Genomic DNA, 16,931 nt, shown 5'->3' with positions numbered 1-16,931 from the left:
ATGATCAGGCTGAGTGTGTGTTTATTCACACTGGATATGTGTTGGGGTGTTTTAATTACTAAATGCGGTTATGGTGAGGATATAATGTGTTGATTCATACTGAAGATTTCTTTGCATTTTACATTACAAAATGAGGTTATGGTGAGGTGAGAATGTGGGTTTATTCACGCTTTTATTCATTCATTCATTCATTCATTCGTTCAAATATTTCAACTTATTTTCGTGCTTCGATCCAATAAAGGTTCAATCACGCTCTCCTGGGCACACACCACAGCTATCTGGCTGTCTGTCCAGGACAGTAGGTTAGTTGTCGTTATTCGTTAGTGGTTAGTGAGAGAGAAGAGGGCGTAGTGGTCTTACACCCACCCATTGAGCCCTTAAGAACTCGCTCTGGGTTGGAGCCGGTACCGGGCTGCGAACCCTGTACCTACCACTCTTATGTCCGATGGCTTAACCACAACACCACCGAGGCCGGTGACCAGATCAAGTTTGACTTCAGTAGTCGTTTATACAAGGGACATAACTCAGACAAAACATAATTTATCCCATGTTTGACATAGTTATGGCCCTTGAACTTAGGATATGTGTGTGGCCCAGCAGAGGACCTGTATTGCTTTAGCAGTACTCTCAGAATGTTTGTTGGATTTTACAACCCTATAATACATTTAGATTTTACTGGTCATATACGTGCAAATTTATAAATACAGTCATGTAGAAGTAAATATAATCAAGTTCCGAAAACATAAAGAACACAGTAGGTTAGTTCTTAGTTGTTAATCAGTGGCGGATCCAGAAAATCCATTGGGGGTGGGGGGGGGGGGGGCAGTGACATGACGTCGGATGCCAAGGGAACTTTGGGGGAGGTTTGGAGGGGGCATCGACAAAAAAAAATGAAAAATAATATATAATAAAATTATAACTATTGCACCCCTGCCCACCCCCCCCCCCCCCCCCCCCCCCCCCCCCCCATATTCGTGGTTAGTGAGAGAGAAGTCAGTGTAGTGGCCTTACACCTACCCACTTAGTCGTTTCAACTCGCTCTGGCTGAGAGCCGATACCAAGATGCGAACCCTGTACCTACCAGGCTTATGTATATTCACACTGGGTATGTGTTTGTATTTGGTATTAGTAAACGGTTCTATAAAATGGTAACTTTGTAACTTTAATAAATAATAATCATTGTCATTAACAGGTTGTGGTTTCACTCGACTTTTTCACCGTGTACGAGAGACGCAACTCAACTCGACAAATGATGTCATTTCCGGCATTGTTGATGTCATGAATTGCGCGAGCACATGTGGCCACCGCGATTGCTTGGCGTTCAACTACAACCAGAACAGTAAAACAGTGTCAGCTCATTTCAGCTCCGACGTTTAACGATTCAGCAACGATGACGTCATCGTGGGATTACTACGGAGTGGATCTTTGTTGATCAATTTAATGTCTGAATTTTGTTAAGACTGGATGAAACACAGGATCAGCTTGTACTGGGCAGGTCTGGGATTTTATAACGAGGGATCCTAAAATTATAAACAGAGGAAATTTGTATCTGCAAATTAGTCAAGCTCCAGAATGGGGCGAAAATTCTAGGACATTCGATGGCATTTTTTTTAATAAGATGCCCAGAGACGCTTTTTTCCATGGCAATTTACTTCCAGTTTGCTACATTTGTGTTTGAAACATTTTGTATGATTAAAACTTGTTAATTGTACCACCCATGTTCGTGTCTACATTCGTCTGAGCGTGTTATATTGAAGGCATCATTCTAAAAGAAATTTCATTGGAATAAATAGGATTACCCAAACCAGTTGTTCTTCCTTCATTATTATTGATTTGACCGGCCTCGGTGGCGTCGTGGCAGGCCATCGGTCTACAGGCTGGTAGGTACTGGGTTCTGATCCCAGTCGAGGCATGGGATTTTTAATCGAGATACCGACTCCAAACCCTGACTGAGTGCTCCACAAGGCTCAATGGGTAGGTGTAAACCACTTGCACCGACCAGTGATCCATAACTGGTTCAACAAGGCCATGGTTTGTGCTATCCTGCCTGTGGGAAGCGCAAATAAAAGATTCCTTGCTGCCTGTCGTAAAAAGAGTAGCCTATGTGGCGACAGCGGGTTTCCTCTAAAAACAGTGTCAGAATGACCCTATATTTGACGTCCAATAGCCGATGATAAGATAAAAAATCAATGTGCTCTAGCGCCCCCGTTAAATAAAACAAACTTTTATTTTTATTTTTTTATTATTGATTTATTAAAGGAACTGTCCTGAGATTTGCAGCCATTGGAAGATGTTTGCGATAACAGAGCCTTGTTGGCGACTACTATTACATACTAAATACATTTTCTTCTTTAGAATACCAGTGTTTGTATATTGAATGTGTTTCCGGTCGTATATTAATGTTTGTAGCGCTCAATGTTTACTTTAATTCGTGATATATAATTATTGGGAGGTAAAATCCAGTCAGTAAACACCTTGTCAATAGAGATATTAATATTTGAAGTAATTGTATTATTATTATTTAATTTACGTCATCGAAAAGCTTCTATTAGTCGGACACATTTTACAATGGTTGTAAACTCAGGACTGTCCCTTTAAAGTGTTTATGGTGTTACACATACTTTATTCGGGTCAATTGATTATAGTGGCTGGGACAGTAATAAGTGTAGCCCCCCCCCCCCCCCCCCCCCACACACACACACACGTCGACGCCACGCGACACGAGTCTCTAGTGCGAGAAGAGCCGCTTATAACAAGATATCATTTTACGATGTCATCGCTTGGAAAAACAAACTTTACCTTCAACTCTATCGCTATGTCTAACTATGTGTTTTGTGTGGATCATATTTACCATCACGTCGTACAACACACACACACACACACACACACACACACACACACACACACACACACAAATACACACACACACACACACACATACACACACACACACACACACACAAACAAGGACGTCCGAACACCAACCTCTCTAACTCTGTATGTCTGTATTTTGTGTAGCTCATCATCGATACAGTTCATGGACCACAGCCTTCTCTGAAATTTCCTGGAAATATTGTTTTAAAAGTAAACAAAAAGAGTAGTTTGAGATGGCTTTGAATGTCTTTTTTTAGTGGTTCTGTTGACATTTTCTGAGTGTCACGTGCGTTACCACTACCAACTCGAAACTCAGATTCCATGTAGACTGTGAATAATTATCCTTTATTTTAGGCTGGTACATGTAGACCATCTTTCCCTCTATGAACACACTTTGACACCAGCCTATCTGTTCACTCTCCACTGAATTCTTGAATGAAATCCATGACCCTTCAAAACTGTGTCCGATTCCACGTCACGTGCGTTACCGACACTTTTTGGACTTCCCTGCCCAATCCTTCACCAATATCTAATGTGTTGGGGATATGTAACAATCGTAGTCAGTGTATTTTATCATAAAGTTCACAAGAACAATTTGATGTCTGTCAAATATTCAGTAAAGGTTGATAGACGTGTCTGGATGTTACGTGTGTTACCGTGTAATTGCCCATTTATAAACGCCCCCGTAAACTTGTTATTAATCAACATCATCTCTCACTTGAATTTCACTATCTTTGTGCCCATCAGGGGCGGATTCAGAACATATTGTTGGCCTTTGATATACCAGTCGTGGTGCACTACCTAGAACTAGAAATGGCCCAATGGGCCCAACGCCGGGTATCGATCCAACACCGACCGCAAATCAAGCGAACGGCTTACCACTGGGCGTGTTATGGCAGATGGTGAATTGTGTTGAATGTTTTTATTTTACTTACATGTTCAAGCTGTTTTTTAATCGATAGAAAGTGAATTGCAGCCATGCATTGAATAATCTCTGTAAATTAGAAACTCGCTTGACAAAAGGTTGTTTTGTTTGACAACACCACTAGAGCACATTGATTTATTAATCATCGGTTATTAGATGTCAAACATGTGGTAATTTTGACATATGGTCTTAGAGAGGAAGCCCGCTACATCGTTTCGTTAGTAGGGATCTTTTTATATGCACCATTCAACAGACAGGATAGCACATACCACAGCCTTGATATATAACACGAATGAGGTCGTGTCCCTAGCCAGAACGATCTGCGTTTTGTTAATACCACAACTTTCAACTAACTATCCTGTTAGTTGTGTTACTTAGAGGCACAGGCGCTAGTTTCAGCTCGTAAAAATGGACACTAAGTTTAGTTAATCTAACAACCTGTAACGCACTTGGATAAAGTTACAACAGAGTGAAACAAGAGTCTGTGACGTTAAAACAGGAAAATAACCTTTTACAATATAGACTAGAACTCGAATCAATAACCGCTAATTCTCAGAAGCACGTGCGTTTAATATGCATACATATTTTTAGTTTTTAGATTTGCGGGTTTTATTGTCTATTTGATCCCGCAAATGTCATTTTTTACCAAAGGCGTTTTTCTACGTAACTAACTGTATATTTGGTATTTCTTGAAAAAAATACCTGGCTACAATTGAACTGTAGACCCTTGAATCGTCACTTTGCCTCTTTCAATTGCTTTCCGGATGTTATTGTCTATTTAATCCCGGAAAAAGAATGTAATTACCAATCACATTACAGAACACACTCGCAGTCAGTTTACAAATATATGAAAAATGCATTTTGTGATATTAGAAACAACGGGATGACAAGACACACTTCGGTTCTACGAAAATGGATAATCTAAACAATACATTATAAGATTTAAGTCATTATAAACGGCTCTAATATTGAAAAACAAATATGCTGTAGTGTTTAAAAATTAGGGTATGTCCCTTTAATTAAACTTTTGTTAATCACAATACACAAAGAGCGAATGTAATTAATGCTCAACCTTAAAGCATTCGTTTTCACGCGTTGTGTATTACACTCGTTTATGGCGCGCAAGATTTAAAGTTAAAGTTTGTTTTGTTTAACTACAACATTAGAGCACATATATGGGTATATTGAACAATGTTCCAGGTTTCCTCTCTAAAACTATATGTCAAAATTATCAAATGTTTGACATTCAATAGCCGAGCATTAATGTATCAATGTGCTCTAGTGTTGTTTTAAAAAAAAAAAAAAAAAACCTTTAACTATAACGTTTGCTGTAGCGTGATGGCAGGCGCGTGCCCAGGAAGTTTAGCAGGATGGGGTTTTTTCGGTCAAAACTATAGGTTTCAGCTTTTGGGGGAATGACACACAGGTCTCCCGATTGAATTGCCGTTGCGATTGAGAACCTCAAGGGTTAGGGTCAGCCCTTGGGTGAATTAGACACAGATCTCCCTATAGAGTTGCCATTGCGACTGAGAACCTCAATGGTTAGGGTCAGCTCTTGGGTGAATGACACACAGATCTCCCGATAGAGTTGACATCGCGGCTGAGAACCTCAAGGGTACGAACAGCAGAGATGTCCCCCTTGGGTCTTCTTTTATGTATAAAATCGAATATTTATCAGATACATATGTTTGTCGACGCGTAATTGTCATAGGTTATAGTCCTTAGCTGTCAAGTTATGGGCAACAATTAAAATCCATACTGTCTTTGATGGCTGCAATTTAGTTTCACACTAATTGGTCTGATTGCTGGCCCATGATTAACTAAACACTAAATTATTGAATATATGGCAGGAGACAGAATAACAATTAATTCCACTTGAATATACTCTTAAATGTCGCACTGTCACAGAACAATTCAGCTGTGTGTACATAGAACACCCAGTGAGAGAATAAATAAATTAATAATGAATGCGTTTCATGTCCAGTTTTAGAATCAAATAAGTTGCGTGTAACATTAGCAGAGGCGGGTCCTTGGGGGACTGGGGAATCGTCCTCTTTCTAAAAATATTTAAGTGTCCCTGTTTTCTTCTTTTGATATTCTTTTTCTATTGGTATCCCTTATGTTAACCGATAAATTAAAGTTCGTCGCTTATTTAAGACTCCGCTTAAAACTAGCGGGCAGCTTCAATATATACTACTCAAAAGAATTTAAGGGTCAAAAATTTATAACCAAATAAGTTTCAGAGTGTATTAGATTGATGATGTAAACTACACCAACATTTTTATTTATTGTTCCACATTTACAAAAAAACACAAATAAACGTCACTGTATACAAGAAAGTCACATGACATGCTGTCAAAGTTGAAGGTTGTCAAACATGGATTTTACACATTAGAACATTCGTTTAATAGTGTGTGAATCCACCCCTGGCGCGAATACACTCGACACATCGTTGCCTCATGCTGTTGATCAGACGTCTGAAGAACTCTTGGGGAATGGCCTGCCACTCTGCCATAAGAAGTTGACCCAGATCATGAAGGTTGGCCGGAGGGGCATGGTTATCCCGAACTCTCCTGCCTAATTCGTCCCAGGCGTGCTCTATTGGGGCCAAGTCAGGCGAATATGCTGGCCAATCCATCCTGGCGATACCTTGTTGTCTGAGAAAGTCCGTTACCACCCTGGCGCGGTGGGGTCTGGCATAGTCATCCTGCAGAACTGCCCCGCCGCCAATCTGCTGAAGGCCTGGGAGAACCAACGGCCGGATAATCTCATTCAGATAGCGGATTCCATTCAGATTGCCATCCACCACATAGAGGGGGGTCCTGTGGTGGATAGAGATGCCGCCCCACACCATGGCGCTGCCACCACCGAACCGGTGACGTTGTCTAACGTTAACGTCAGCGAAGCGCTCCCCAGGACGTCTGTAGACACGAACCCGACCGTCGTTGAACTGGAGACTAAACCTGGACTCATCAGTGAACATAACTCGACCCCACTCAGCACGTTGCCACCGCAGATGAAGCGTGCACCAGTGACGTCTGGCCGTTCTGTGACGTGGTAGGAGTGGTGGTCGAACAGCCTGGCGACGGCAGCGTAGATTATTGGCTCTCAGACGATTGCGTATGGTTTGATGAGACACTCGAGTTCCAGTCGCAGTCCGCAGATTGTCACGTAATCGGCGTGCAGTGGTTGTGCGTTGACGTAGAGCCATATTGGTGATGTAGCGGTCCTCTCTATTTGTAGTGCTTCGGGGTCTTCCCGAACGTGGACGATTTCGAACAGAATTCGTTGCTTGGTACCGTTGCCACAGTCGGCCAACGACACTCTGACTGACACCAAGTCTCAGAGCAACATTTCTTTGCGTATTGCCATCCTGAAACCAAGCAATAGCCCTTCCTCGATCTTCGATAGTCAGTTGAAGTCGTACCATTGTCGAATTTGGAGTGTGCACCGTACACGAACGCAAGCTCCAATTATACGGAAATTCAGCATTGGGAACATGGAATACACGTGCAAAGCGTGCAAATGAAGCGCTTTGTGAAAAAGCAAGTTATGGGTACTAAGCAGACCTTTCGCTTTCGCCCTAATTTACGTGCAAATGTAAGCATGTTTTCGCCATTAGAACTAGTCGACAGTGTCAATGACAGTGGATTTTAATTCATTTATGGGTTGCTTAGACCCACTTTCGTCAAAATGGAACAATACCATGCGTGACATTATGGTCTAGCTAATATAATTGACATTCAGAAAATAATGTCGAAAATATCGTCTGACCCTTAAATTCTTTTGAGTATACATAGATGGAAGTATGACATTTTATTTGAAACTAGTTCGCCAATTTAAAACTTAGTTCTGCCGGAAATTCCTTTTACCGGCGGCATCGGCGTTTCCTGTAGGAAATACACTCGTGGGATACAAAAATCAGAAAACCACATATATGTAGTTTTGTATTTATTACATACTCTAAATTAGAATTTTGTTTCCAAATAATAGTTTTGAAATGGTAACCCTGCTAGCTAATGACGGGGATTTTTTAATTTACACAACTAGGTCAGCTGTGTTACTAGGCGGACTGAAGAACCACCAATTATTACACATAGGAATATAATTCTATTTAAACAATAAACAGAAATAAGAAAGAATGTGTGAAAAGTTACCTATAATTTTAATGATATTGTTTAAAATGCACTTTAAACACAATGTAATAGCTAAAATTCACAAACAATGTAATATTTAATTTGCTCATAAAACCTTCAGCGCGCCAGTTTTATCATGACACTCCCTCCACCGAATCTGTCAACTTCGGCGACGCAGTTATTGACAAAACGTTCATTGCTGCGTCTGTAAATATGTTGTCGTCCATCTCGTCGCTGTAGAAGGAAACGCGACTCGTCGATGAACCATACTCGCTGCCAGTTTCCCGAGTTCCACCCCTGTACAATCGTACACCAGCGGACACGTAAATATCGATGTTGACGTCGCAGGACGGGACCAACATATGGTCTCCTAGCCCGTAAACCAGCTTCTCGAAGTCGGTTCCGAATGGTTTGTGCAGACACCCTTCTGAAACCAGGTATGCGTCCAGCAGTGTTCGTTGCTGTGGCAGTTCAGTGACGCAAGTGCAGAACCTAGATTTCGCGATTCTCGTGCTGCAGTTGTTATGCGAGGTCTTACACTTCTGGGCCGGTCCTCAGCTGATAGAAACTGCTGGTACCTATCCCAGAGACGTGAAATGGTGCTCTGATGGACGTTCATGTGACGTGCGACTTTTGACTGCGATTCATCTAACTGGAGGCGGCCTATTGCAATGTTTCGATTCGGGAGGCTTAGTCTTGGCATCTTATAACTCGTCTACGTCGAAATCAAATGAGGCATCATTGTGATCATAGCAGCTTTAAATACCCATCACTACCCCAATCTTTTTCCCGAGTTTCACGTGCATTCGCCAAAATCTGACCATTTCACGCCGATTTCCTGCAATTGTCGCACAACGTGCCACAAGGTGCGTTAAAACATTTCAGGGTGCATTTGGGCATGTTGTCGCATTCCAGGAACATTAACAAGCATGGTCATTCAGCAACATTGTACAAAAAAAACAACCACGATATTTTGTATAATCAAACACTTTTTTTCTTTCCCTATTGCATATGTGTGTCTTTTTTGATAGAGTATATATATATATATATATATATATATATATATATATATATATATATATATATATATATATATATATATATAGGTAGATAAACAGATGAATAGATAGATAGATACATGAAGACGCACACACACACACACACTCACAGATACACACACCACACACACACAAACACACACACATATATACATGCATATATATGTGTGTGTGTGTGTGTGTGTGGTGTGTGTGTTGGTGTGTGTATATATATATATATATATATATATATATATATATATATATATACACACACACACACAAGACTAAAAAATGGGATGAGGTTTAAATTCACGGTCTAAATATTTCGGACAAATTTGAAGCTTCAAGTTTCAAATTGGCAAAATGGTTTCAAATCAGCGGTCCAAGTCCCATCTAAACTGAAACTGAAACTGAGCTTGAAATTAATGGCCTTAATGTCTGACGTCATATAACCGTAAATAAAAATGTGTTGGGTGCCTCGTTAAATGGCCACAGACCACAATTAATTACGCTATATGTTTCTATATAGCGTTAGTGGCTATAACATATTTAATAATATCAGCAGGCCTATGGATTCTGGTATGTACCTTTTCCTTCCTTTCTCCCAGGATATTGGTTTGAACAAACACACTCAATAAACCTGGCCGGAGTACACACATTTTACACAAAAAGCACTACTTTTGCATGGGCTAGAATTACCACAAACAAGTCTTCAATGTCAACAAATTGCACATGTTTACAAACTACATGCTCTCCCCTGTCAACTTCAGTCAAATAGTTGCCACTTCAAAGCTGACTGCCATGAAATAATCACAGTCAAACAGCAGACTACATGCGCGGAAAAATTTCCGGATTTCCAAATGACAATTGTGGTTTGTGGCCAAATAAAACATTTCTATCTTTCAGATTAACGGCGAGCTTCAAATTAGCATTTAACATGCCCTTTTTCCGTTCGTCCCCTCCCCCCCCCCCCCCCCCCAAAAAAAAAGTGAAGCACCACCCATTTTTTTCACAGACACGTTCACGCCACCTCGTATTACGAGAATACCAATACTATTTAACATTTTAAAAATGAATATCTTTTAAATAATATCGGAAAAAAAGCAACACTAATGATTATGCCATGGAGATACGTACTAATTGTATTAACCCTTGAACAAGTAACATGAAAATGAGCATTTGCCATACAGCTTAAAACTATTGATCCACAGCTGATACAAATGACCTGATGATCACAAAAGTCATCTGTAAATGTCAACCAACATCTCAACACAGTTTTGAGTCTGTCACTGGTTAGTATCGGGTATATCCACCCTGTGCCTGGATGACGGACTGGACATGCCTTCTTATGCTGGACACGAATCGACGAATCCTCAAAAGCGGTATTCTCTGCCATTCCTCGTGAAGTGCCCGAGTCAATTCCATTAAATTCTGCAAAGGAGGATCCCTTTGTCTCACCATGTGCCCCAAAACATCCCATATGTGCTCTATCGGGTTCAGGTCAGGGTTCCTTGCAGGCCACGGTAGAGTTTCAATCGCATTCCGCTGCAGATAGTCGAGTACTGCTCTGGAACGATGAGGTCGGGCATTGTCATCCATAAAGACAGGGCGGCTTGCAAGTGCATGGTTGTCAAAATGAGGAATGACAACTCTGTCCAAGATGGTACCCTGGTATATCTGCTCATTGAGTGTTCCGGGTACAGTCACCATATCCAATTTACAGTCAAAGGAGATCACCCCCAGACCATAAGGGAACCTCTTCCAGAATGTTCCGCTGGTCGTAGGCCGTGCCTCTGGATCTCCATACTCGAGTTCGACCGAAAGTTGTGTGGAGCAGGAACCGACTTTCATCTGACCAATGTACTCTTCTCCAGGTCCTTAGATTCCAGTGGGCTCTTGCGGCGCACCTCAGACGCTCTTGTTTGTGATGTTGAGGGAGTAGAGGACGTCTGACTGGTCTCCGAGCTCTCAACCCAGCAGCATTCAACCTCCTCCTCACAGTTGACGTGGACACTCTGTTGTGTGTTCTCCATTGACTTCTTAGCACTCTGCTGTTGGTCAATGGGGATCGTCTTGCAAGTCGTACTACGACTCGGTCTTAACGTGCATCAGTCTTCCTCGGTCGTTCAGATCTTGCCTTATCTTTAGCATCATGTGTTTGAGCGTATTTTTTAATCAAACGACTGATGACAGTGTAGTTAATGTTCATTTGTCTGCCAATCCCCCTGCATGGCATACCCGTGTTATGCATACCAATAATCTACCATTTTGTGGCAGCAGCCAACCTTTGTCTTGCCATAGTGTTTACAAACAAAGAGAACCGTTCAAATCGCCTAAATTTTTATGTTATGGTATAAGCCTCAAACTGCATTTCGTAGCATGTCACTCCCTGCGTCTGTTTGTGCATGGCACGGATTTCACCTGACATGTATGCTGGTATGCACGTGCTTTTCACACTTGTAATACAACCGGTTAGCATAAACAAAAGGCATATGGCAGCCTGGTCATGTCAATATATTTTTATTTACTATTGATGTGGGTGGTGCTTAACTTTTGCGCAGGTGTATATATATTTCTGGAACCGCCCTCCCCTGATGAGCACAAACACAGTGAAAGTTCCCAGTGAGAGACACGGTCGATTAATAACACGTTCACGGGAGCGTTCATGAATATGTTTGCTTCAAGCTTCCACGGTTGCAACATTTCAGTTTTCTATCTGGTCTGTTCGAGAGACGGAGAAGGTTAAAGAAGATTTGTGTTACGATGTTGAAATACGTTGGTGTTTGGATGATGACATTGTGTGTAGTACGACTTAATGGTGCGTATCAGCTAAACTAAATACAGATAGACAGATAGATAGATGAATAGACAGACATAGATAGAGATAGGGATATAGATGAAGTTAAAGTTTGTTTTTGTTTAACGACATCACTAGAGTACGTTGATTTATTAATATTCGGTGTGATAATTTTGACCTATAGTCTTAGGGAGAAAACCCGCTACATTGTTTTAAACAGGGTTCTTTTATGTGCACCATCCCACAGAGGATAGCACGTACTACGGAATTGTCGTTTTGTTTGCTGTTTTGATGTTTTTTGGGGTTTTTTGTTTTGATTTTGTTTTTTGTTTTTTGTGGGTTTTTATTTTATTTTATTTTATTTTATTTTTTTGGGAGGGGGGGGGGTGGTGTTGTTCGTATTTAATGTTAATATGCTGCATTGTATTTTTTTATCAATGTAACTCCATATACTATTTTAATGACTAACTTTAGAATTCTGAATTGATGTTTATTATCATATACCTTTGACACACAGTAGCCGATGTGTGTTTGTGTGTATATTTGTATGGTTTGTGTGGTTGTATGTGTATGTGTGTGTGTGTTTCTGTGTGTGTGTGTGGGTGTGTATGTATGTATGTGTGTATCTATGCGTGTGTGTGTGTGCGTGCGCGTGTCTGTGTGCGTGTATGTGTGTGTGTTCGCGTGCGCATCTGTGTGTGTTTGTCTGCGCGTTTTGGGCACGTGTGTGTATGTATGTGTGTTTGCGTGTGTGTATATCTGTGTATATGCGTGTGTGTGTGTGTGTGTGTGTGTCTATGTATGTGTGTCTGTCTGTCTGTATGTCTCTCTCTCTCTCTCTCTTCTCTCTCTCTCTCTCTCTCTCTCTCTCTCTCTCTCTCTCTCTCTCTCTCTCTCTCTCTCTCTCTCTCTCTCTGTGTGTGTGTGTATGTGCATGTGGGTGTGGCTATGTTTGTGGGTCTGTGTGTGTCTGTATGTGCGTGTCTGTGTGCGAGCGTGTGTCTGTGTGTGTATTTTTGTGCTTTGCTTGTGTATGTGTTTGTGTGTGTGTGTGGCTTGTGTGTGTGTGTGTGTGTCTGTGCGTGTGTGTGTATGTGTTTTTCTGTGTATATATGTGTGTGTTTGTGTGTGTGTGCGCGTGTGTGTGTGTGTGTATGGCTGTGTGTATGTGTTTTTCTGTGTATATATATGTGTGTGTGTGTGTGTGTGTGTTTGTGTCTGTATGTGCGAGCTTGTGTGTGGCTGTGTGTGTATCTGTCTCTGTGTGTGTGTGTATGTGTGTGTCCGTGTGTGTGTGTGTTTGTGTGTGTATGTATGTATGTGTGTGCGTGTGTGTCTGTGTGCATGTGCGTGTGCCTGGGTGTGTGTGCGCGTGTGCGTGTGTGTTTGCTGAGGTTAAACTTTCATTCATTTTTATTATATTGTTTGATTGGTTTCTCTTTTTATCTCTCTCTTTCAGGAACTTTTTCAAATGTTGCTTTTCAAAAACCTGCCACCATGAGTACAGTGTTTGACGCTAACTCCTTTCCAACATGTGCAGTGGACGGAAATAACGGGACCAATTTGCGCAGTAACGAAATATGGCGACATGCATCCGTGGTGGATGGTGGATCTGCATGGGTACTTCGACATACATGACGTCATCATCACGAACTGTGGCAGATGGTGTAAGTGCTATATTTCAATAGCTACCTTTTTCTCTCTTTTTTTTTAAAATAAAGTTTATTAACCCCAGAAACAGTTTGGTAGTGTCAGTGTTGAGGACCCTGTTATTACTACTTTACAGGTTAAAATAGTACATAAATTATTAATATATAAATTGAAAATATATCTGTGTGTGCGTGTGTGCGTGTGTGTGTGTGTGTGTGTGTGTGTACAGTGAAAGGCTGACAAGACGACGTGAGCACGCAGATGAAGCTCCTCTGTACTTTGTGTCAATTGAAGAGACGTTTGATGTGGTTAAACGTGCCCACATTGCAACTGGTCATGGTGGTGGAGACTAGATGGTGTACGAGTTCACCGAGAAATACGCTAACATCACAATAGAAGCACTGAACCTCTTCAAGTCCCTGTGTCTGGAGTGCCAGAGAAAGAGAAAGAGACCGACTACAGAAGGAATAGTCGTCAAGCCGATAATCTCCAAAGACTTCAACTCCAGAGCCCAGGTCGATCTAATCGACATGCAATCAATGAGCCAAGGACAGTTTAAATGGATCATGGTCTATCAAGATCACCTCACGAAGTTCTGTGTTTTGCGCCCCTTGACATCGAAACTTGCCGCTGAGGTTGCATTTCAACTGCTAGACATATTTCTCCTACTTGGTGCTCCTTGCGTGCTGCAAAGTGACAATGGTTCAGAATTTACTGCACATGTAATCACTGAACTGAAAGTATTGTGGCCAGAGTTGGTGATGGTCCATGGGAAACCTAGACATCCACAGAGTCAAGGGTCCGTAGAAAGGGCAAACTGTGACATTAAGGACATGCTTGTTTGTTGGTTAGGAGATAACAATACAACTGAATGGACTGTTGGACTCAAATTTGTTCAGTTTCAGAAAAATTCCAGTCTTCACAGTGGAATTAAGTGTTCTCCATTTGCGGCACTGTTGGGTTCTGGTGCTCGCACTGGTCTGTCATCATCTAGCCTCTCTCCTGAAATTCTCCATCGATTGCAGTCAGAAGATGATCTACTTGCAGCCATTGCAATGCCAGTTCCTGGTGAAGATGTTGATCACGTGACCACTGCAACTGACTCCTCTGTATCTGACCCAGCAACTCTTCCCAACTCTCCAACTACATCCGATGAAGTTACTGTGAATGCTCAAGTAGAACTTGTTTCCTCTCGCCAAGAAGCAATTCAGATACAACGAAAGAGAGCTAATGAAGCCCAAACTATGCAAGCTGAACGCATGGTGAAAAGAAGTAAGCGTATCTTTGCACTCGTACAAGTCGGCGACAATGTGACTATATCTATCCCCCATGTTGACAGAGGTAGAACTGATCCACGGAATATCATTGGTGTTGTAACTGAATGCAGTGACAATGACATGCACAGTATTGCTGTGAAAGGTGGCACTCTCAGTGGTAAATATTCACGCAGCCAAATTGATGTGTGTGCTACCAAGTTGTATTCTGCAGATGATTTCAACACAGAGAATACCGTTTCTCTCCGCCAAGCTGTTCAACTTGAATCTAACTGTGGTGGGCAGGCTTTTACCAAGTGCAACTGTGCTGGTTCCAAGCGTTGTCAAACTAATCGTTGCCGGTGTTTCAAGGCCAAGATGCAGTGCAATTCTAGGTGTCACTCAACACTGCCGTGTACAAATAAACTCTCCTAAGTGCAATTCACTCCTACCTTAATGTGAACACTAAACAAGACTCTAGACATTCCGATATGTATTATGTTGAAATAATGTGCTATGTTTCCGTTTTAAAATGATGTTTCAATAAAAATGTATTTCAATTTAGAAACATATTGCTGTTGTTATTTCATGCCAGACATGATATAAACTATTCTTTAAATACTATTGGTTTTCTCATCACAACGATTTCAGGAAATATGTATAATTTTCACCATCAGATTTCAGGAAATATGTATAATAACTGGAAATTTCAGGTATTACACATATTTCCTGAGTGAATCAGACATTACACATATTATTTCCTGAAATTCTCAGGAATTATACATATTTCCTGATAATACATATAAATATGTATGTATATATAACGCGCTACGTCATTCATACAGTGTGTAAAACGGTTTTGGTGTTTATCATCGCATGAACGTAACGTAATACATATAACGTTCAATTCTTAATGGGACATTCCTGAGGTTGCTGCACTTTTTAAGATGTTATTGACTAACAAAGGCTTTTTAACGATTGTAATTGCATATGAAATATATTGTTCTGCATAAAATATTAGTGGCTGCATATTAAACGCTTTTTTGATCGTTCTAATAATATTTGTATTAGGTAAAATTTAATTGTATTTCCAAAAACATATTTTTTTCGTACGGAAATTATTTGAAGGCAAAATCCAGAAACACACAGAATATACAGACACTGATATTCTAAACCGGAAAATATATTTGATATGTAAGTTTTATCGAAGAAATATTTTATTAGTCAGAAACATCTTACAATGCAGCAAACTCAGGAATGTCCCTTTAAATAGAAAACATCCAAATAGCCATTGATACCACGAGTAAATTTATGAAGTAACTGACTGGCACCACGACCCTAAATGATGTTGCATAACGCCATTTATTACATACCTATTCAATCCTACTATAGTGATGAAGACATTTCAAACCGTGTAATAAATGTATCTTGTATCACACATATGTTCAATCTGGACCGGAACTTTTAAATGTGGAATTCCCTTTTTATTTTTACTGCAGTTAGCGCCTTTTAGTTACTGACGTGATATATGATCGACAAATTACGTCACAACGTATTTCAAAGATTACACAAGACTACCACAGAGTATGATTCTTAATATTAAGTAAATTCATGAAAGGAGTATTAATCATAGATTTAAGAAATATTTGTTATGAGATTACATTAAAAACGTTCTGTGTAATAACACAAAAGAAGATATGTAATAAATACAGAACCTCACTCGTTTATTTTGCTCAAGAACATACCACTCGACCGCTACGCGGTCTCGTGGCAGGGCCGTAGCTAGCAGGGGGGCAACAATTCGGAAAGCATTATAGAAACTTAAAGAAAAGGAGTTTTAGACTATTAACTACTCAGTTGCCCCCCCCCCCCCCCCCCCCAAACAAAAAATCTTAACTACGGCCCTGCGTGGTATATATTTTTGCGCAAAATAAACTCGTGCAATAACTAGGAAGAGAAAACAACGTATGTGAAGTTCTGTATATAAATATAATGGGCGAGACGTAGCCAGTGATAAACCGCTCGCTTGATGCGCGGTCGGTTTGGGATCGATCCCCTTCGGTGGACCCATTGGGCTATTTCTCGCTCTCGCTCTCGATCGCTCTCTCTCTCTCTCTCTCTCTCTCTCTCTCTCTCTCTCTCTCTCTCTCTCTCTCTCTCTCTCTCTCTCTCTCTCTCTCTTACTACTGCTTAAGATGGCATTTAACAATAAATTATTCTGTTCCTTTAAAATATGTATTTGTGTTGCAGCGCCGA

General features: G+C 40.8%; 1 protein-coding gene across 1 annotated transcript; it reads left to right on the top strand.

Annotated features, from left to right (window-relative positions):
* The first annotated feature begins 13,775 nt into the window (after window positions 1-13,775).
* Window positions 13,776-15,110, top strand: LOC121373070 (KRAB-A domain-containing protein 2-like). The gene has a single exon (XM_041499514.1). It carries the CDS (start codon window positions 13,776-13,778, stop codon window positions 15,108-15,110), a length of 1,335 nt encoding a protein of 444 aa, XP_041355448.1.
* Window positions 15,111-16,931: the final 1,821 nt, after the last annotated feature.

The sequence above is a fragment of the Gigantopelta aegis genome, chromosome 5, assembly GCF_016097555.1.
Source record: "Gigantopelta aegis isolate Gae_Host chromosome 5, Gae_host_genome, whole genome shotgun sequence".
Lineage (NCBI taxonomy): Eukaryota > Metazoa > Mollusca > Gastropoda > Neomphalida > Peltospiridae > Gigantopelta > Gigantopelta aegis.
Note: the sequence above shows the minus strand (reverse complement) of the source record. Positions and strands in the feature narration are given on the sequence as shown.